We start from the raw sequence: 21,345 nt of genomic DNA on the forward strand, positions 1-21,345 counted from the left end.
CAGTGATTGTATCTTCTTACTAGGGGTTCCTTTCCCCCCTCTAGTACAGAGTAATAGTTCAGTTCTTCTTTTTGGAAGTGACAGATGTTTGACCATATTGTTTTTAATCACTATCTGGCAAATGTTTGGATAAAGTACAGCCAAATTCAGTCCCTATTTCTGAGTGAGGCCTTTTCTGCAAGAGGAGAAGATGAAGACAAAAATTGTGTTTGGTATGTGAAGCAGACAGTGGGGTTTTCTTAAGTTACTTGTGTGTCTTTTTAAGAGTTGGAAAGTCTTGCTACTTAACTTCATGCAGTTTTTGTTCATTTCTTCTTCATTGTATTTCCATTCTGCTTTGGTTGAAAAATCTTGTAGCTCAGTATTCAGGAGAGGCAAGGAAATCCATACAGTTCTGCCTGATTCTTTTCTATATTATTCTTTTATCCTGAAATGACTGATGAGAAGGAACCGAGCAGCTATTTTCCTTTTCCTTCCCAACTATGGATATTATCTTATCACATACATATGAAAGAAGAGAGTGAAATGATGAATTTATGCGTGACTCTATTTCCTCCAGCAAGCTTAACATTTTCATAAAGTGAAAAGTGTGAAATAATAACAATCACATGGTTTATAACATTTTAGATGGAAGACAGTATGCTTGGTCTTTATATGTGAAACCTCATTCTATGACCGTTAAATAATTGTTAAGCTAAAGTGGTCACCATTCACAAGCTACGAAATTCTGCTCAGGAAATAGCACAATTTAAATCTTCATGTGCTTGTTATATGCACTGCAGTCTTTCTGTAAAAGTTTATTTATAGCTAGGCTCAATGAATTGTGAGATATCGTCTCTTTATGGGTCCAGTGGGCAGGATTGTATTACGTTTACAAGTTCCACATTGAAATCATAGGGCTTAGGCTCAAGTCCGACTTTGCACTTTGGGCAAGTTTACTAACAATCATCTTTATCTGTAAAATGGAGATAGTAGTACAAGCCTTCTGGCGTTGTTTTGAGACTTACACAAAGTACTACATGGAAAGCGAGTAGAGCAATTATACATATATAGCAAGTGTTTCCATGGCAATGGAGGAGAGAACTCATGTCTTCACACAAAATGAACCTTTCAGGCAAACTATTTGAGTGGAAATATGATGTGACTTTACAGTTTGATTTTAATTGTCTAAAATTGACAGGCAATTTTAGTTTTGACTAGAGATAATAATAAATGAACCCCCCCAATCTACTACTTAATCTATCTTATAAAGTATGAGAGCATTAAGATTTGAAAACCTAACTATCTTAACATTAGCCTCTTAGGATTTCCTTACAGCTGAATTGGTCTAACCATGAGCTTAAAAACAAGCAGTGAAGCAGTAAGTCTATTTCCATGAACTTGGCACCACCAGACACTTTGGACAAGGACCCCTATTATCTTTTTGGTAACAGGTGGTAGCTGAGGTGTTAGGCTGTTCCAGCAGGATTTCAAATTTTCATTTTTCAGTGCTCTAGGCACCACCCATCTATCATAAAGCGATCAATAATAATTAGGGGTCTGGAATAAAATACAGTACAGCATTATGCTTTCTATGTCTAAAGAAGAAACTCCCTTAACTAGCTCTAAATCAATGAATTTTCTTTTTATTCCTGGGTCAAGTGTTGGAGGCAGCAGAGAACACAATGGAAATGTGAATTGTGGCTCTCTCCACAATCACAAAATTATTAGATGTTAGGACACACTTTCCTACAAGTCATGGAAGCAAACCCCAAAGCAGTAAGTCCCCGTTTCCAACGCAAACACTATGGTCACATTACACTCTATCACAATTAAAGAAGAACTCTGTCACAGTGGGTGATACTGACATGATAGTCCAAAAGGCTGTTGTAAATGGAGCTTAACGTCATTGTTTCGCTTCCCTGGCTCTCTGGGGCTTCACCCCTGCGTGAGTCCCAGCCTAAGTGTTTAGAAAGCGTCCTGGAGGGCATCCGCAGCTGGGTAGTGGAGGTAGTGGAGGTAATGGAGGTCAGCCGGGCTGCTGGGAGCAGGCAGAGGATCTCTGCTCCAGGGTCCGTTGAGCCTGGAGTCCGAGGTCACAGAGTTCCGCTTCCCTGGCTCTCTGGAGCTTCACCCCTGCGTGAGTCCCAGCCTAAGTGTTCAGAAAGCGTCCTGGAGGGCATCAGCAGCTGGGTAGTGGAGGTAGTGGAAATACTGGAGGTCAGCTGGGCTGCTGGGAGCAGGCAGAGGATCTCTGCTCCCAGGTCCGGAGAAAGAGAGTGGCTTGGAACACCGTCAAGAACATCGAAGAAATAGCTAAGAGGATAAAGAACCTCTGGCTCCAGGCACATCTCTTCGATTCTACTGTTCTTCCTGCATTAACATATGCCTCAGAGACCTGGGCCCTACGCAAACAGGATGAGAGCGCTATTCGGGTCTCCCAAGGAGGAACCGAAAGAGCTATGCTTGGAGTGTCACGCTTCACTCAAATGAGAGAAAGAATCCGAAGTTCCGACCTTCGTCAACAGTCAAGAATAAGGGACGCTGTCTCATTTTCCAAGGCATCAAAAATCAGATGGGCTGGACACGTAATGAGATTTGGAAATGACTGCTGGACTGGAGCCATTACTGACAGGATTCCACAGGATGTCAAAAGATCGTGTGGCCGCCCACCTATGAAATGGTCAGACTTCTTCATCAAGACCCTGAACAACCGATTTGAGGCTCTTCATATTCCTAGAATGAGCAGATGCCATTGGGATACATTGGCACGCGGCAGGGATGAATGGAGATGTAGCTGGTGTCCGCTCCCGCGGATCGATGAATAATGGGATGTCAAGTGATCAAGTGAACATCATTGTTATCCAGATCTTTGTTTTAGTAAACCATGTCCTACTGTGTTCCCATAACAGGGCCAATTACGGGGGAAGGAATAATTTCTTTTGTGTCTTGTCCATCTCAGAAGAGAAAACTGATATTTACTCTGCCAGAATTTAAATTTTTCCATGAAGTTTGGGATAGAAAAACAGAAAATGGAATCTGCACATTGGAACATGGGTCTTCCTCAGTTTACTTTCCAGGACTTCCCTGAACCTTCCAGAAACCACTTTCCACTAAATAGTTTCACTTGTTACCTCAGAGATGGAATCCAAAGAACAATCCATCCTGTTTTCAAAAATTTGAAACTATTCTGCCAAAGTACAGACATCTAAAAAAATTCTGCAAACTTTTTTAATTCCTTCTTCTGCCAGCTCCCTATCTCTCTATCTAAAGACTTGCAAGTGTTAAGAACAAGGCTTTTATTCTCTTTTCTGACCTATTTAAATAAATGACCAGGGAAGGGACTTACGGCTTTTATTGCCTTGTAATTACCCTTGCTTTCATTAGCTGGAGTTAGTCTGCTGGCCAACTGCATAATTTCATTATATGGTGGTTGAGTTTTTTATTCCCCTTCAGAAACTATTGCAGTGGTACAAAAAGGAGTTAGTGAGAATTTAGTGTTTTGATTTGGGAACTTGAAATATATATATATAAATTGAGGAAATGCATTGAGCGTCAACATACAATTTAAGAGATAGTTATAAAGTGGGAGTTATGGGGCTGGGGAGATAGTACAGAGGATAGGGTGTTTGTCTTGCATGTGGCTGACACAGGTTCAATTCCCAGCATCCCAAGTTTGATTCCTGGCTTGGGACCCAAGTACTGCCAGGAATGATTCCTGAGCAAAGAGCCAAGAGTAAACCTTGAGCAATGCTGGGTATGTCCCAAAATCAAAACAAAATAAAAATAAATTTAAAAAAGTGGGCACTATGGAACTTCTGCCCAAGATAGAACATAAAATACTACATCCTCTAGAAGCTTTTTAATATGCCTATGTGATAACAGTTGCCCTCTTCATCCAAGAATCCAGAGTCCTAATTGTTCTTATGATATATCCTCTTTTTTCTTTGTTGTTTTCAAAGTAGAGCTATGCTTCTCAAGCTATAAATATAGTTTTTCCCCCAGTTTTTGAAGTTTATATAAACAGAAACTATATGCACTGCTCTTGTCACAGTCTTCATTAATTCAAAATTAGTTGTAAGATTCATTTGATGTGGGTTTTTTAGTTTAATTTTTATTGAAGTAACAGCATTTTTACAAGATTGTGTATTTTGGGGTACAATTTCATACTTCTTCAAAAGTATGTTAATATGCCAGTTTCACCATGCCCACCACTGTTCACAGCACCCTTTGAGTTCTTCTCTTCACTGGTCTCTAGTTCAGTAGTTTGTTTTTGTTTGACTTTGTCAATTCCCTTTCTTTGTTTCATAATAAAACACAGATGAGTGAGATTATCTTTTGTAAGATCATCTTGCTTCTTCTTGCTTCTATTTCTCTTAGCATGGCCTTCTCCAGATCTACCATGTGGTTACAAATGACAAAAGACAGGATTTAATCTTTTTTGCATGGCTGAGTGGTATTCCATCATATATGTAGACCACATCTTCCATATCTGCTTATCCATCACTTGGCTCCTGAGTTTGCAAATCATGACATGGAAATGGTACTTCAGTTAGCATATGTATGCATAGTTTTTAATATCAGTATTATTATGTTCTTCAGGCAGGTCCGTAGGAGTAAAATTCCTGGATCATACAGTAGACACATTAGAAGAGAATTTTGTGACATCTCCATGCTTTTTTCTGTAGTGACTAGGCTGATTTATATTCCTTCCAGCCCTGGTAGTTTCTGGCATTTTTGACAGAATTGTGAGTTGAGATGTATGAGTATGAGGTTATATTCCATTGCAGTTTTGTTATGCATTCCCCTGATAATGACAAGGACCTTTCATGTGCCCAATAGACATCAGTTTGTCCTCCTTGATGAAATATACGTTCCGTTCCTCTCCCCTTTTCTAAATTTTTTTAATATTTGTTGTTGAGTTTGGTGAGTCTAAAATTTAGATAATAGGGGCTTGAGTAATAGTACAGTGGGGAGAGCATTTGCCTTGTGTTGGGGAACAGTTTTCCCCCCAATAGTGCTGGCCACGTTGTGCACCAGGTCCGGGCAGACATGGGGTAAAGGATGACAGGTGTGTGGAGAACCACCCTCCAGGAGCAGCTGATGACTGTTCACTTTATTGCCAAATACACACATATTTTATAGGGGGCCTTGGCTTACGAGGATGGTCCAATCACAGAAAGTTAAGCATTATTGGCCTATCACCTCTCCAACTCTGCTTTGCCCCCGTCCAATCCCAACCAAGGCTACATGCTGCAGTTAAGATGACTTGCTAAGCATACGTGACAGTTTCTTTGTCTAGGGCTCACGTGACTAGGAGGTCAAGTGAGGCTCAAGGCCAAACACGAAGTGCTGCTGACACCCTGTTCTTGCCAACTTTGCCCAGATACTCCCTCTTGCAAAGCTCTGCTTCTGGGCTGCTCTGCAAGGTCAGGTCTTATCTGCACCAGTGTCTGTTACCATGCTCCACAGCCTTGCAAGCAGCCAACCTGGGTTCGATCCCCAGCATGCCGTGTAGTAACACCAGGAGTTTCCTCAGTGCAGAGCCAGAAGTAATCCCTGAATATTGCCAGATGTGACCCAAAAAGCCAAAAAAAAAATTAGATATTAGCCCTTGTCTGATGTATGGTGGGTCACCATTTCATCCCATTCAGGAGGATGTCTTTTTGTCGCTGTTAACAGTTTCTTTGATTGTGCAGAAGCGTTTTGATTTGATGAGTTCCATTTGCTTATTTTTGCTTTGGTTTCCCTTGTCAATGGAATTAAATCCCTTAAGATATCAATTGGTGTTTTTGCCTAGGTTTCCTTCGATGTATTTTATGGCTTTAGATTTAACACTGACATCTTTAATCCATTTTGAGTGAACTTTTGTGCATAGGGGTCCAGTTTCATTGTGGATATGTGACTGTCCAGTCTTTTCATCACCATTTTTAAAGGGACTTTCCTTTTCTCTATTCTGTGCCCTTGGTTCCTTTGTTATAAAGTTAACTATTCATACATCTGAGGATATAGTTTTAGAATTGCAATTCTACCGTATTGCATTTATTTTGAAAATGTTTTAACATGGAGATATTAAGATAATTGTGAAATATTACTAATTGCTTTATAGTAGTATAGGCATCACGCTAAGATTTCGCTACATTTATTGCTCCCCCCACACCCTGAAGTGTTTTGAAATGAATCACAGTCCTCTCTCCTCTTATATCACTAAGGAAAATAACCACATTATTTTATCAAATGTGGAAAAATTAATGTAATTGCCTAACACTTAATACCTACTTTGTATTCATATTTTCCCAAATGATGGGAGGATTCTGTTACAACTGATTAATTCAAATCAGTTCAAGATCTATGAAAACTATACTTTTAACAATACAGCTTCCAACATATAATGAGTCCCTGATCCTTCCTTCCTCCCACAGACTTAATCAGCAGCTGGAACCCCGTGGGACCTGACAGCTGTCACTTCTTCCCCAGGAAAGAGGGAACACCACCCCTCGCTCCCCGCCCCCTGCCTGCCAATGCATGGTCATGCCCCCATACTATGACGCTCTACTCTTGGAGGGGAAATGATGTCTAAATTACTATCAGAAAAAGCATATGTCTAATATTAAAAACAAAACCATCATTTTGAACAAATACTTTGGTACTTGCAAGGGAAATCTTGATACTGTCTGGGAGATGCATGTGGGGCCAGCCCATTGGAGACATGGGAAAGCAAGATAGCCATGTCTAGGACAACAGTCTGTTCACTTTGCTTTATGACCGACCACTGCCCAGGTCAGTCTTCTTTCCTCACTTGAGAGTGTAGAACTGTGAAGTTTGGATTGTCGATATTAATTCAAACATCTTTAGAAAATTCTTTATAAAGGATTTGTCACCTCTCTGTCTAACTGTGCCCCTACTGAATTAAACAGAGTGGTTCTCTGGTTCCTTTTTCTAATAGAACACCACATCTTCTTCTTGCAACATGGTATTTAGATCAGCACCTCCTAGATTTCACTCAGAGTGAAAATCCTGGGGGGTTCCATAAAAGGGTCATATTGTCAAATGAATTTGGGAGAAACCCAGTGTGAACTGGTTTCTTCACTGCAGGTATTCTCAAGTAATTGAGCACTGTGATTCTTCACTGGTACATGGACTTTTCCAGAGTTACTGTCTTTAGAACCCTTTCCTGGAGGCATTTCAGGGGGTTGCTGTTCTGCAAAACAGACTTGATGAAGTGCTGTTCCTAAGGACTCTGATGTAATTCCAAACAGCGATCATATCTCCTATGTAGTAGACCATGAAGACTTTATCCAAACTAGCTACTCAGCACTACACAAACTCAGTGTCTGGGCTGCCCTATTGGAGATAGGAAATGTTGTTCTTTCTCTACTTAGACCTTTGCTGATCTTCCTTCTGTAGAATGATGGTGCAGGATCAAGGCTGATTCCATGTGATGAATGTACTTACCTAGTAGATTCTTTTAGATGAGTTTAGATTTAAAGAGAGAAGTTGTCCAAAATGGGTCAAGTGATTTTGATGATCTATTGGTCTTAATTGCTAAACATAAAACAAAATTTCATTTGAATTAGTGATTGAGTAAGTTTTCCTTGGGTAATCAAGTAATCACAAAACTTTTTTGCCTAGTTTATTCCACGTTTGGTAAAACCATTCAGATATCCTTAGGATTCTTGTACATCTGTTTAGAAAAGGCATACTGCTTAGTACTAAATACTCAGCATATATGTTCACTTGCTTCCTTAAATATGTTTATCATCAACCTGTCTAAACTGGGCAAAGATTTTTAAAACTTTGCCTTGCTTTTAACAACCCAATATTCAGATTGACAACCTTACCAAAGTTTGTTGTATCTCTCATTAATTTTCTTATAAAGTAAAAAGATTCACTGGCATTTGCCATCTAATCTCTGAGATGGAAGAGATAAATTAGATTTATCCCATTTCTTCAAGTCCTGGCTCTCTTTTCTTATGAACCCTTTTATATATATCATATGTGTAAAAATAATGTTGAAAGTTATTCTTTATCCTAAAAAATGAAAGCATTTTCTTTGGAGATAGGGTAATTCTAGATCTTGTGTTAGTTCCTACTTCTGAGCTCTTGTATCATATTAATATTCCTCGTTATTTATGAAGAGAGATAAGATGGTGGAGGTGCATTTTAGGTGCTAGGAGCTCATTATATTTGTCAGTTGGACATTTCTGGCCCAAGTTCACTTTTGCTGGAGTGGTAAAACTTTAAAGTGATAAAAGCTGCATATTATACTTGCAAGTTAGCTATTTTAGCAATTGAAGATATAAAACTCTGCTGTAAGCTGCTGAAAATTTCATCATTTCTCAATTGTTTTCCCCTTCAAAATTTTATCCCTTACAGAATGTAATTTAAGGGCAGTTGAGGAGAGAACTCAACAGAGATAGACTGTGCTAGAGAAAAAAAGAAAAAAAAAAAACTAAAAAAGTCTTTGCTCTGGGTCTCCTGAATTGGCCCAAATGACTTACTTCATCATTTACATTACTTTCTTTTATTTCTTCATTTCATGAAGCATAAAGAGTGTCTTTCTTCCATCAGTCCTGAGAGCACTGAGTATGCCTGCTCACAAACAGTATACCCAGCCCTGTATTCTAAAATAAGCATTATACCTGGTCTTTGGGTGCTTGAAGAAGTATGGTTCCATTAGCAATGTTTGTATGCCCAAATTGAACCAACGTAAATTTCCTTTAGTTGCAGATGCTTAATAGATGATGGTACTTAAATCCCTTACAAAGATGTGCGTCATTCCAATAGAATAAGACTGCTTTGTATGTACTGTTGAAGAGATATCTTAAAATGTTGAGTGATGCATGAGAGAAAAAAGTAAATTCATTCACATTGTTCTCTGTACTGGAGCAACAGTACAGCAGGTGCAGTGTTTGCCTTGCAGGTGGCCAGCCCTGGCTCAATTCCAGGTACCACATATGATCCCCAGAGCACCACCAGAAACGTTTTCTGAGTACAGAGGCAGGTGTAAGCCCTGAAAACTGCTGGATGTGTCCCCCTAACCCCCACCAAAAATTTTTAAAAGACTTGTGGAACAACATGAGTAGAATTATTATACTTTTAAAAACTGAATGTGAGGACCAGAGAGACAGTACAAGGGTTAAGGTCTTATCATAGCGTAAGGCTGTGGCTACAACCCTGGCCTGAATCCTGGTACTATATGTGGTTCACCAAGCAGGGGCCTAAGCTCTGACAGTTGTGCTCCCCTCCCCCCCCAAAAAAAAGAAAGAAAAACTGTGAGAGTATGAGAAAGTAGCAGAGAAGGAGGAAGAAAAGAAAAGGGAGAGAGTGGAAGCTTGAGATGAGTTAAGTTGTGAAATGTGATGAATTGGGTATGTGGATGGAGAAATAATGTAAAAGGGATTTTTCCTCTTTTATCTTGAGTTATTTACAGTGAGAATGTTTTCCTGAATAAAAATAACAAATGTGTCTATGTTCATGTGTGCATGGACAAAAGAATAAAAAGAGAAAACATTGTATTTATTTACTGGTTTTGGGGGGTACTGCTGGCAGTGCTCAGGGGATACTCTTAGCTCTGTGCTCAGGAAGCACTCTGGATGGCTCCCAGTACCATATTTGGTGCCAGGGATTGAAACTGGCTTGGCTGCGTGCAAGGCAAGCATCCTACTCACTGTACTGTCACTCCCGCCCACCCACCCACGCCAAAGAGAACATTCTAGTTGATTCAAACAAATTAATCTAATTCAGGAACCCATCCAAAATATCTATTTTAAATTCATCTATGTCAAAGGAGAAGTTTAGCACAAACCTCTCTGGGTAAGGAGACAAGAAATCTAAGTAAGGGGAGATGGTGGGCACCAGTGTTTAGTAACTCCAGTATAGACTTGGGGGTGGCTCAGAGGAGGAATTAGATTCTAGCTAAGAACTCTCTTCAGTCCATTATTCATTATTTCCGAAGCTTTGGGAGCATGCACTGTGAGCTTCTGAGCTCCCCATTTTTAAAGCTCTTGCTCAATGTAAACAGACTTCAGAATAGAGTGGAGCAGAAAGCTATAAAAAAAAATCCTCCTCGTTTATCTTGTTTACAAGCCCATGCAAGTCTAGGTGTGCTTTAAAATGTGTGTTTTATTATTATTCAGGTCAGAGAAAGCCAACAGATAGGGGATGAGTACCATTGAACAGATTATTTCTGAAGGTCCTCACATGTTGATTTACAGTGATTTACAACTGAAACCCATGTAATGTAATAGTGTAATGATACAATGAGAAAAATGTCATCAATTTTTGTTAGCCATAATGCATTCATTAAAGGCAATCAGTATAAACTTTATATAGCAAGCTATACACACAGAAAACAGGAAATTGTGCTCTGTGATGATTACAACTTAGTTAAAATTCAGGTTGTATGTATTTTGACAAGAACTGGAAAGACATGTGGGAAAACTTTTAATCATTAGCTTTAAAAAGGTAAAATCTGAATAGTTTTTAAAATTTGTTTGCATTCTGGGCATTCTAACATAGGCAGCAACTTTTAAATATTTTTGTTTGTTCGGGGACCACACCCAGTGGTGCTCAGGGCTTACTCCTTGCTCTGCAGACAGGGATCATTCCAGGTGATGCTCAGAGGACCATTTGAGATACTAGGAATTGAACTCAGGTCAACTGCATGGGTGGCAAGGGCCTTACTATCTCTCCATCCCCATTTAAACATTTGTTTATTTGGAGTGACCCACCCAGCAATGCTCAGAGATTATTCCTGGCTCTGTACCCAGGAATTACTCCGAGAGGGCTCAGGGGATCATATGGGATGCTGGAAATCAAACCCAGGTTGACTGCATGCAAGGCAAGTGCCTGACTCCCTACATCATCTCTCGAGCCTCTTTTAAACATTTTTTATTGCGACTCATGGTGAAAAATAGATTTTGTAGCACAAACCAGTGTGCATGCCTGCCTTCCTGTACTCATAGATATCAGCCAGACTCATTTAGAGCATCATCAGAGTGAGCATGACTTGTCATTTTAGCATCCCTAAAATTGAAATGCATATTACAATTGTAGTAAGGACTTAAACTTGTGATTGTCAGCATTTTTTCCTTTATTAGAACGAAGTTAAGTAATGGGCATCTCCTAACTGATGCTCTTGGATTTGATAATATATGGAAAGAAATCAAAGCTTTATGCCCTAATGACCACATTCACAGAGGAAAGCGTTTTAGACTCTGGGTTCCAGAGGGAGAGGCACTCAAGCCAGGAGGAGAGGAGGGGCCCTTAGGAGTGGGGTGGGGTAAGAAAGAAAGAAAGAAGGGACAGAGCTGAAGTGTGGTATGCAGCCAAGGGGAGCAGCAGGCACTGCCCTGGGTAAGCTGACTCACTGTTCAAGCTGAATCATGGCCATGGGACTACCTACAGTTGCCTGTGGCCTCCAGGACCCAAGAAGTCAGCTGGGGGTGTGGGCACAGGATGGGTCAGTCTGCATGCCCACTGGCAAGTCCTTACTCTGACTGCCCTGGTGAGTACCTAGGGGTCCTAAGCAGGAAGAACTCATCCTTGCAGGCTTCTCTGCCTGACTGTTTCCGTGAAGGCAGGGATGGACAGCAGCCTGAGAGGTACTGTCCGCTGCTCATCCTTGAAGCTTCTCAGAGGCCCTTTTTGGTGCAGTAGTTGAGAAGTATTTCTTCCACTTACTTCAGAGAAAGGGATTTGTGTGTGAAGCTTCTTTGCGTGTGTGTAGGTGGCGGGGGGGGGGGGGGGGGCTGGGGAAGGGACTACCCAAAATGCTCAGGAGGCCCTAGGGCCCCTGCATGTGTTATTCAGGTTGGTCATTTGGGAGGGAAGTTTCCACTCTCAAGCCCAAAGGTGTTGGAAGCTTGGGTGCAGCAAAGTTGGAGGCTTCCGGGGCCACACCCGGTTACTGGGAATAGGAAGGGAAGTGGAGGAGCAGCAGAAGTGCTGGGGATGAAACTTGGGGTCTCTTTTTTTGAGGAGTCACATCCGGCGATGCACAGGGGTTACTCCTGGCTCATGCACTCAGGAATTACTCCTGGCGGTGCTCAGAGGACCCTATAGGATGCTAGGAATTGCATATGGGATGCTGGGAATCGAACCCAGGTCAGCCGCATGCAAGGCAAATGCCCTACTGGCTGTGCTATCGCTCCAGCCCCAGGGTCTCTGTCTTTGCTTCTCTCTTTTTTTTTTAATTAAGAAAAACTTTAATGAACTCATTCTTGCATATAAAGATGTATACGTTTTATGAAAATATTCTTGAATATCTTCATTTGTGACAAGTTCTCATATTTATTAATGAAAGTGAAGCTACTGAATTTACTGCTTTCTGTCAGGCTGTCTCACAGGTTCACTGTGAGCTGCTGCTCTGCATTGTCTCATGGGTTCCTTGGGGCACGGAAATTACACTGCAGGAACAGTTTTCATTTTACGGGGCTTAACTGATGACCCTGTTCTCCGATTCATTCTCTTCATGATCATCCTTTGAGTCTACCTGGTGACCATCTCTGGCAACCACTCTAATCAGAGTGTCTTCTCAGTTCCATCATCCTGTGTCCTTTTTTTTTTTTTTTTAATTTTTATTAGTGAGACACCATGAGGTACAGTTGTAGATTTACAAATTTTTGTGCTTGGGTTTCAGTTATACAATGATCAAGTACCCATCCCTCCACCAGCACCCATCCTCCACCACCATGGGTTCCAGCGTCCCTCCCACCCCCCATCCCCCCATCCCACCCTGCCTCTGTGGCAGGGCATTCCCCCTTGTTCTCTCTCTCCTTTTGGGTGTTGTGGTTTGCAAAAGAGGCATTGAGTGGCAATCATATTCGATCTGTAGTCTACTTTCAGCATGCTTCTCCCATCCTGGGATGATCCTCCCAACACCCTTTATTTAGTGCTCCCTTCTCTATCTGAGCTCCCTTTTCCCCTAGCGTGTGTAGCTGGCCTCCAAGCCATGGAGCAAAATTCCTGGTACTAGTCTCGGCCACTCTTGGGTGTTAATCTCCTATTTTGTTACTTTATGTTCCCCAGATGAATGCAATCTTTCCATGTCTATCCCTCTCTTTCTGACTCATTTCACTTAACATGATACTTTCCATGTTGTACCACTTGTATGTAAATTTCATGACTTCATCTTTTCTAACAGCTATGTAGTACTCCATTGTGTAGATGTACCAAAGTTTCTATAACCAGTCATCTGTTCTCGGGCACTCAGGTTTGTTCCAGATTCTGGCTATTGTAAAGAGTGCTGCAATGAACAAACAAGTGTAGATTGTCACTTCGACTATACTTTTTTGCCTCTCTGGGATTTTTTTCTGAGCCATTGGGCTTTTGCTGAGATAGGCTATTCATCTTCTGTCACTCCCAATCTGCGTGTAAATGTCTTGGTGTAGAACTTTGCTGCTTTTTGTATTTGGTTGTCTCTGATCAAAAGCAAATGAGTCAGCTCCCTCCTCTCTTCACCAGGCTGCAGTGGCGGGTGGCCCTGAATAATTCTGCACATTGGCCAACTGCTGTGATGTGGTTTGATGATGCTCTTGCCCCAGGCCCTTCTTGTAAGCCTATTACAGGGTCCACATGAACGAGGTCCTGGAAACCCTCCGCCTTGGCTGCTCACTTGTAGTTCCCTGATATAGGGAATCAGAATCCAGCTTTTTTTTTCTATTTGGGTTTAGAATATGAAAGGTTAAAAAAATTGAGGTTTTGGGGAAATTTATTTTCATATGCTGTTTTATTTCCAATCTTTGTTATTATAATGTCCTCCTCTTGCTTACTGTGGCCTAAAGTACATACATTTTAATTGTCTGCTTAGCTTAGCTATTTTTGCCGCTAAACTGATATTTTTGCCATTAAGGGAATTTTCCCTTGTAGTCATCGTGTTTTAAAATTTCTTAACAGCTCTATTGAGGTGCAATTGCGTGCCATAAAATTAACCCACTGTATATACATCTCAATGATTTTAAGAACTGTGTGCAACCATCACCACAATCCAGGTTTAAAACTAGGAAAATTTCCCACCCACACGTTCCCACATGTGCTTATGGCTTTTATATTGCTCTGTCCACTTGGCACTAAATGGCCCTTGAATGAAGCTTACATTTTACAAAAAGGCCCCCCCCTTTTTTTCTTAGTCTAAGTCCTTACTTTCTATTTTTCTTTTATATGAAAAAGTATAAAAGATGTATAGTTCAGGCCAAACATCTAATTCAACAGTTTCCATTTTCTTTTTCCAAAGGGATAGCACTGTAACACTGTCCTCCCATTGTTCATAGATTTTGCTTGAACGGGTACCAGTATCGTCTCCATTGTGAGACTTGTTGTTACTGTTTTTGGCATATCGAATATGCCACAGGGAGCTTGCCAGGCTCTGCCGTGCAGTCGGGATACTCTCGGTAGCTTGCCGGACTCTCTGAGAGGGATGGAGGAATCGAACCCAGGTCAGCTATGTGCAAGGCAAACGCCCTACCCACTGTGCTATTGCTCCAGCCCAAAGGGATAAATTATTCAAAGGGATAAATTCTGCTAATTGCTTTTCCCACTTCTTAAAGATCATGCCCCCCCTTGCCCCATGAACGACCACCACCCCATGAATTAGTTTCCCTTCATGCCATGGTGCTCAATGGTTTATTACAGCTTCCTTGGGGCCGGTGCAGTAGACATTATACATTCTTCCCCCGTGCATTGTTCCCTCTGCCTGACTTCTTTAACTTTTCCAGATTTACCCTCTATTCTTTTCCCTTTTTCACCTCCATCCTACCCAAAGCCATACCGTAATCCTAGAGGGCGGATTGCCATTGACCATGATCAGTGGGAAGTAGTTCCTATTGTGCTCACTCCTGATTTCCTGGTTTCCCATTCTTAGTGGACCAATCAAATGCTTTGAGTTGTTCCGTGACACCAGATCACCCACGTGGCTTCACTTCCCCTTTTCCACCAGGTTCACTGCCTGCATCTCGGGCTGGCTTGCCCAGATTACCTCCTGCTGGAACCCCAGGGACACCAAGGGTTTGCCCTCCCTCCGATCTGCTCTCCCTGCTAGCAAGCACGCTGACTTGTCAGCTACTCCGGCCTCACGGTTTTTTTCCACCTTCCCTCGAATAACCCAGCCCGTAAGGCACAGCCCAGCTGCCAGCCCTTGCTAGAATCTGGCACTGCCTGGCCTCTCCCGAGTGCTGCTGGTGCTGAGTCCTCCCGCATCCAGAGCCCTTCCATCAGGTGCCCTTGCCCCAATGCCACATCTGGAAGCTTCCTTCACATACACACACCCTGACCTCCACTTCTTCCCCTTGACTGAAATAAGATATCTTTCAGACTTAACTGGGAAGTCTCTTCCTCGGGAAAACCTTTCCACCGTGGACAGAGGAGGGTGTTTGTCACAGGATGTGCCAGAGTCTGGTGGCTTTTCTTTGCATCTGTGCTCAGCCGGTCTGTGATGATGACAGCATTTCTTTCTGGTGATCTCTGAATTTTCTCTTTGCTAATATCTGAATTTCCTGGGAGGGCAGGGTCTGTGCCTGGATCACCATCTCCTCCAGCCCCTGGTGGGGTGTCTCTCTCTGTGGACACAAATGCTGTGAGACAGCAGAGGGTTGTATGTCCATGTTTGTATGTCCAGGACCTCCACAAGTCATGTCCACATTGGCACCCGTATGGTCTGCGGCGTGCACTTCCTTCAGGGCTGGGCAGTGCTTCCGCCTCTGTCAATCTGTGGTTTTCAAAAGCCCCTGGGAAATCTCATTTTGCTGAAGAGTCATCTGTTTCTTTCCTGTGCCTCGATTCAGAATGGCAAAGTGCTTCTTTATGCCGCATTTGGGGGTGATTTTATTCCACCCAAATGACCTGTCAACCAACTTCTTACTCAAAACCACTGCTTTGGGGCCGGAGTATAGTAGATAGGGAGCTTGAGGCATACCCAGGTTTGATTCCTGGCAACCCGTAGGAGTCCCTAACCCCACCAGGAGTGATCCCTGAGTGCAGAGACAAGAGTAAGCCCTGAGCACTGCTAGATGTGCCCCCTGCCAAAATAATATAATAATAATAATAATAAACTTGCTTCTCATCACCTAAACAATTTTTTCCCATTAGGCTGCTAAGGAAGGCTTTTAAGAAACTGAGCAGAACTTTCAAATCCACCAGCCTGCTGTTTTCCTTTGTTTCTCTCCTACGCAAAGGATCTCTTCTGTGCTCAGCCACTGTATCATGCTAAATGTGGCTCCCAGAATTCCTTCCCCCCGAAACATACCCCACGCCAGGGGATTCTACCCCCTCCCTTAACCCCCAGCCTTCCTTTCTTATTGCCCTAGGCAGGTATTTGTGTGTGTGTGTGTGTATATATATAACCATTTTTTCCTGATAAGGTCTCAAGCCTTCCAAGAATGCAGCCTATTCTCATCAATTTTTCTGTTTCATACATCGTTAACAGTGAAAAACAAGAAATAAAATATAACATTTCATTATTTCATTTATGGGGGGATGACTTTGAGGCGCACACCTGGCTGCGCTCAGGGCTTACTCCTAGACCTGGATCTGTGCTCAGGAATTACTCCTGGTGATGCTTGGGGGACTATATGTCGTGCCAGGGATGAAAACAGCGTCCACTGCATGCAAGGCAAGTGCCTTAACCTCTGCACTATCTCTCAGGTCCCAATATAGCATTAAAAATACAAACAATTCTATTGCAGCCCAACCTTAAAAATGGTATAGAGGTTGTAGAGATAGCATTAAAAATGATAATATAAAATTTTCTTTCTTTTCCCATCTCTTTTATTCTTTCATGTATTATATATAGGGATTATATTTTAATAATCTATATACAGTTGTTCTATTTATTATGTGTAATAATAGGACTCTTATGATATATATTCTCCACAAATACTTAAATTTTTCTAAATAGTCACAATATGCTGTTTTACTATATATTTTCTTTTTAATGCAGATTTTATTTTCCAATTTTTTTATTGTTACAGTGACTTTTGTGGCTTTTTTTATGTTTGGTGAGTTTGTGTGTGTGCTTATATATCTGGGAGCATTTTAGAAATTTTAGAGAATGTTGGCGAAAATAAAATATTCCACCTCAAAATAAAATACCAAACAGGAAGTTCCCCAAATAAGTACTCAGTGCTTTTCAACATGGTGTGCTTTCAAGCAAAGCGTGAGTTTGTCTAAACCCACAGCTGGCTGGGGAGTGCTAAGTGTCTGTCTGGCTGGATAGGCCAGTGTGTTCCCCGAGGTCCCACGCCATGGTTAATGGTGAGATGGCAATTCTCACTTCCTCATACTCACTTTCTCTGCGCTAAATACTGTCGAGCTGAGTGTTGTGTGTTAATTCTGCATCTGAATTTGTCTGCCTGAAGTTGTTTGCTTCTTTTACAGCTGATTCCCTCCCCCTCATCACTAACCCCCTGCCCCCACCCACGGCTCTTGAACTCTGTACCCCAAGGATGCCTCCAGCTGACAAAAGTGAAGGCAGGAACCTCTCACCTCCTCTCAGTGCTTACCCAGTAGCTGAGATACATCTGCAGTTTGCTGGTTGCTCTGGGCTCTGCTGTGAGCCTCACGCCTGCCCTGCTGGCTACCCCTCCCCCACACTCCTCGGCTCCCTGACTCCATTTCCACCTCACTTCCTTCCATCAGGCCCAGGGAGTTGACAGGCTCCCTGGGAACCCTCCAGTCCGCACCTGCCTGAGCATCTGGCTCAGGTGAGCAGCTGAGACACAGTACACATATTTGGTGTCATCAGTTACCATCAGTCATCAGCCATCAGCTGCAGAGGACACCAGAGAGAGGCAGTGGGTGGGTGACCTGTTCCCCAGAGACCTCCCACCACCCCCAGGCAATCATCAGAATCGTGACACCCACCCAGAGAGCTTTGGGGAGGGCTCTATTTTCATGCCATTTTTTGAGACATGAGGTTATGTGTATGAAACAGGTCGTGTGTATGAACTAGACAATCCTCCCCGGGAACGAACACCATGCTCAGGAGCACGGGCTGAGCCACAGAGGGTAAACTGAGATCTGGGGGTCATTCCTCTGGCTTGGTAACCTTCTCTAGGACATGTTGGCTGACAAGACTGTGCCTCTTAGCCATTAATAAAGAAAAACTTTTTATTTATTTTATTTTTGCTTTTTTGGGTCACACCCAGCGATGCACAGGTATTATTCCTGGTTCATGCACTCAGGAACTAGTCCTGGCCGTGCTTGGGGGACCACATGGGATGCTGGGAATCAAACCCAGGTTGGCCGCGTGCAAGGCAAACGCCCTATCCGCTGTGCTATCATTCCAACCCCAAGAAAAACTTCTTAATGCTGCCTCCTAGGTGATCTGGAAGGGTTTCCATTGCCAAGGAAATTGCTTCAAGTGTCAAAGCCCAGGAGTGGGTCTCGTTTCTTCAGGGAAGAATGATTTTCTGCCCCTGTGTGTGCATTCTGTCTCTGCTTGTACTAAACTAGGGCCCCTGCTAACAGTCTGTACCTTGTGTTCACACCTGCTTCTCTGTTTGTCTCTTGCTTGTAGCCCTGGAGAGGAAAATATCAATGAGGCAAAGCAGGGAGGAGCTGATAAAGCGGGGAGTCTTGAAGGAAATCTATGATAAAGGTAAGGGGAGCACACCCCTCCCCAGGGCGCCACCAGAGCCTTGTGGGATCTTGGTTGCGAATCTCTCCGAGGTCAATTCCGCCTTCTAGACCAAGAATGGAACCTTGGCAACTCTGGATAATTCTGGAGAGAGAGAAGGGAATGTAGGAAACAGCTCAAGCTTTCTGCCCGACAGGGGAGAGAATTAAAGCCCCCTTGGGGGCAGCGCCAGATTGGAAGTGGACCTCGACCAGAGGATGGTAAGAAGATCGCTGTGGTCCAGGAATCTGTGGCTGAGAGCTGTTGGCATTCCAATGTGTACCACTGGAGAGAACCGAATTGCTTAGGTGCTTTCAGGACTGGGGTTTCCTAAAGCACATGTGAAATGCCACAAATATCTAACTAACATTTCCATAACTGACAGTTTTGGCAATGTCTCTCCCCATGGTAGGAAAAAATTAGAGTGGAGAAAATTCCAACATCTACCTGTACACATAGATATTCTCCAGGATAATATTTACACAATTCAGATGCTTTATGTATATGTCCGTAAGCATTTGCCAATGACTTCTACTGTGTTGAATTATTGAATTCTGTCTATGAATTACTGTGTTGTATTCTGTCTATGAATTGCTGTGTTGAATTCTGTCTATGAATCTCCTGTGTTGCATTATTGAATTTCTGCCTTTCAGTATGGATGTAGGTCATGAGTGACAGAGTGCGGTAAGTATTTCTCACTCCTCTTTACTGAGAGCTCTGCGGTTTTGTTTTGGTTTGTTTGGGGTTTTTTTTTTGGGGGGGGGAGAGAATCACACCTGGTGTTGCTCCAGGCTTACTCCTGGTTCTGTGCTCATGGAACCAGATAAGGTGCCAGAGTTTGAACCCAGGTTGACCACATGCAAGGCAAACACCTGATCCACTGTACTATCTCTCCAGCCAAGCTCTGCTACTGTAAACCATGCTCTGTTTGTCTTCTCTTCCTCCCCCTGCAGAAACCCTCCTCACCCCTATCTAACCCTCACCCCACAGACCCCACACACCCTCTAAATGCTTTAAGTGTACTGACAGACTTTAATTCTAGGGCAGGTTCTGTCTATTCTCTCTCTCTCTCTCTCTCTCTCTCTCTCTCTCTCTCTCTCTGTCTCTCTCTTTCTCTCCCCATCTCTATCTCTCTGTTTTTCTTTCTCTCACTCACTCTCTCTCACACACATCTTGTTACTTTGGGCCAGTGTCAGTGTTATCAGGGTAACTACATTATTAAATCTATATTCTATCTTCAGGGTCCATATTGCTGGGTGCAATGGTCTAGGCTGGTTTTGTGCCCATTTTATGCTTGTGGGTTTGATTGGCAGTTCCCCCTGTGTCCATTGCCGCTCCTCAGCTCCTTTCTCCCACCTCCTGGCCTGTTCAGGTCACTGCCACATTGGGAAGCAATTTATCTGGGCACAGCTGTCACCTTGCACAATCATGTATAGAGAGGGTGCTACCTCACTGGCCCTGTCCTATGACATGGCTGAGGGGTGTTGTCCCATTTCTCCCCAAAGCTGTCATTATCTGAGTCCAAGGAATAGCCATAAAAACCTGCTTCATCCTGCTCCTCATGTGGAAGACCATTCCAGACTTCTTTGGTTGATTAAGCTCTCCAGGGAAAAGGATTGGACAGTTTTGACACTTTTCTCCCAATGGCTTGTTTTATGGTCAGTCCCCCCCATGCCCTCCCCTTTCCTGACCTTAACTCCCCTTGTTCTATCACAAGCTGCTTTACCTTCTTCATTTACAGCATCTTTCAACTTCAGCAATATTTCTACAGTCTAGCATTGAGCACCTAAATAAGGAGAATTGTCACAGCTAAATCCCATTTCAATGTGGTTAAATGACCTCTTTCCTCAGCTTCTTTCTTCCTGCAACCTTTATATGTTTTGCTGCAAAACTTCAGGAATACTCTAGAGAAGAGGTTCTGCTCTGGCATTTATTAGTTCCATTATATAAAAGAGCTGGGTTAAGGAGAATATCACCGGGTAACTCCCTGACTGAACCAGAGAAGTCATTGATTGTTGGAGCAGAAGCATCCATTTACAGAGAAGGAAAACGTTAAACATTTCATGTTTGGATGGTGATCAGAACAGAAAAGAGAGGGACTAGGATTCGGAACTTGGAGCATAGTAGCTGGAGAACAACGTGCTGGCTGGGTCTTCCTGAGGAGAGCGGTGTCCACTCTCTCCTGATATCCCAGGATACCAGCCCCAAGGAGCCTGGGCCAGGCAGCCATTATTCAGATTCCAGCTGGGCTTCTTTCACTGGCTTCCTTCACTGCTCTGTGACTCCATCTTTAACCTGAAAGTGTGGGTGACATCGCCATCACGAACGTCCCATAACTTAACACACGTGGGTCATCAGCCAGCACTGCCAACACAAAATACCATGGAAAGCACAGGTGTGTATTTCCTCTCACTGCTGAAAGCTCAAGGTAGGACAGGATTGACTGAGGGCATCCTTGTGGTGTTCTTCTGTGAATCACACCCCTTAAATCTCTGTGATGCAAAACAACAATCCCAGGGGATTAGGGCCCCGCCCTTAAGGTTTCACATAATCTCAGTTAATCTCCTTAATGACCCTTCCCCCAAATCAGGTCATGCTGCATGTTTGAATCTCAACCTCTCATCCTGAGGGCATCCTGATTCTGCCCCTAATGACATGTGGCCATCACCCCAGACCCCCTTCTCTGAGAACGTTTACATGCCAGGAGTTGTCATCATTGGTCACCTTCTTGCGTTCTAGGTCTTGAGAAACTT

General features: G+C 42.9%; 1 protein-coding gene across 7 annotated transcripts in view; it reads left to right on the forward strand.

The window, feature by feature from the left end:
* PHACTR1 (phosphatase and actin regulator 1) overlaps positions 1–21,345 on the forward strand; it is a 565,331-nt gene that overhangs the window by 418,663 nt on the left and 125,323 nt on the right. For 6 of the 7 annotated variants that reach the window (XM_056132319.1, XM_056132324.1, XM_056132320.1 and 3 more), the window contains one exon: positions 18,494–18,574. The exons of the other annotated variant lie outside the window; for it this stretch is intronic. In XM_056132319.1, the coding sequence (XP_055988294.1) occupies positions 18,494–18,574 (81 nt within the window). The remainder of the gene's footprint in view (positions 1–18,493; positions 18,575–21,345) is intronic. 7 annotated transcript variants of the gene reach the window in all.

The sequence above is a fragment of the Sorex fumeus genome, unplaced genomic scaffold (assembly GCF_029834395.1).
Source record: "Sorex fumeus unplaced genomic scaffold, SorFum_2.1 ptg000094l, whole genome shotgun sequence".
Classification (NCBI taxonomy): domain Eukaryota; kingdom Metazoa; phylum Chordata; class Mammalia; order Eulipotyphla; family Soricidae; genus Sorex; species Sorex fumeus.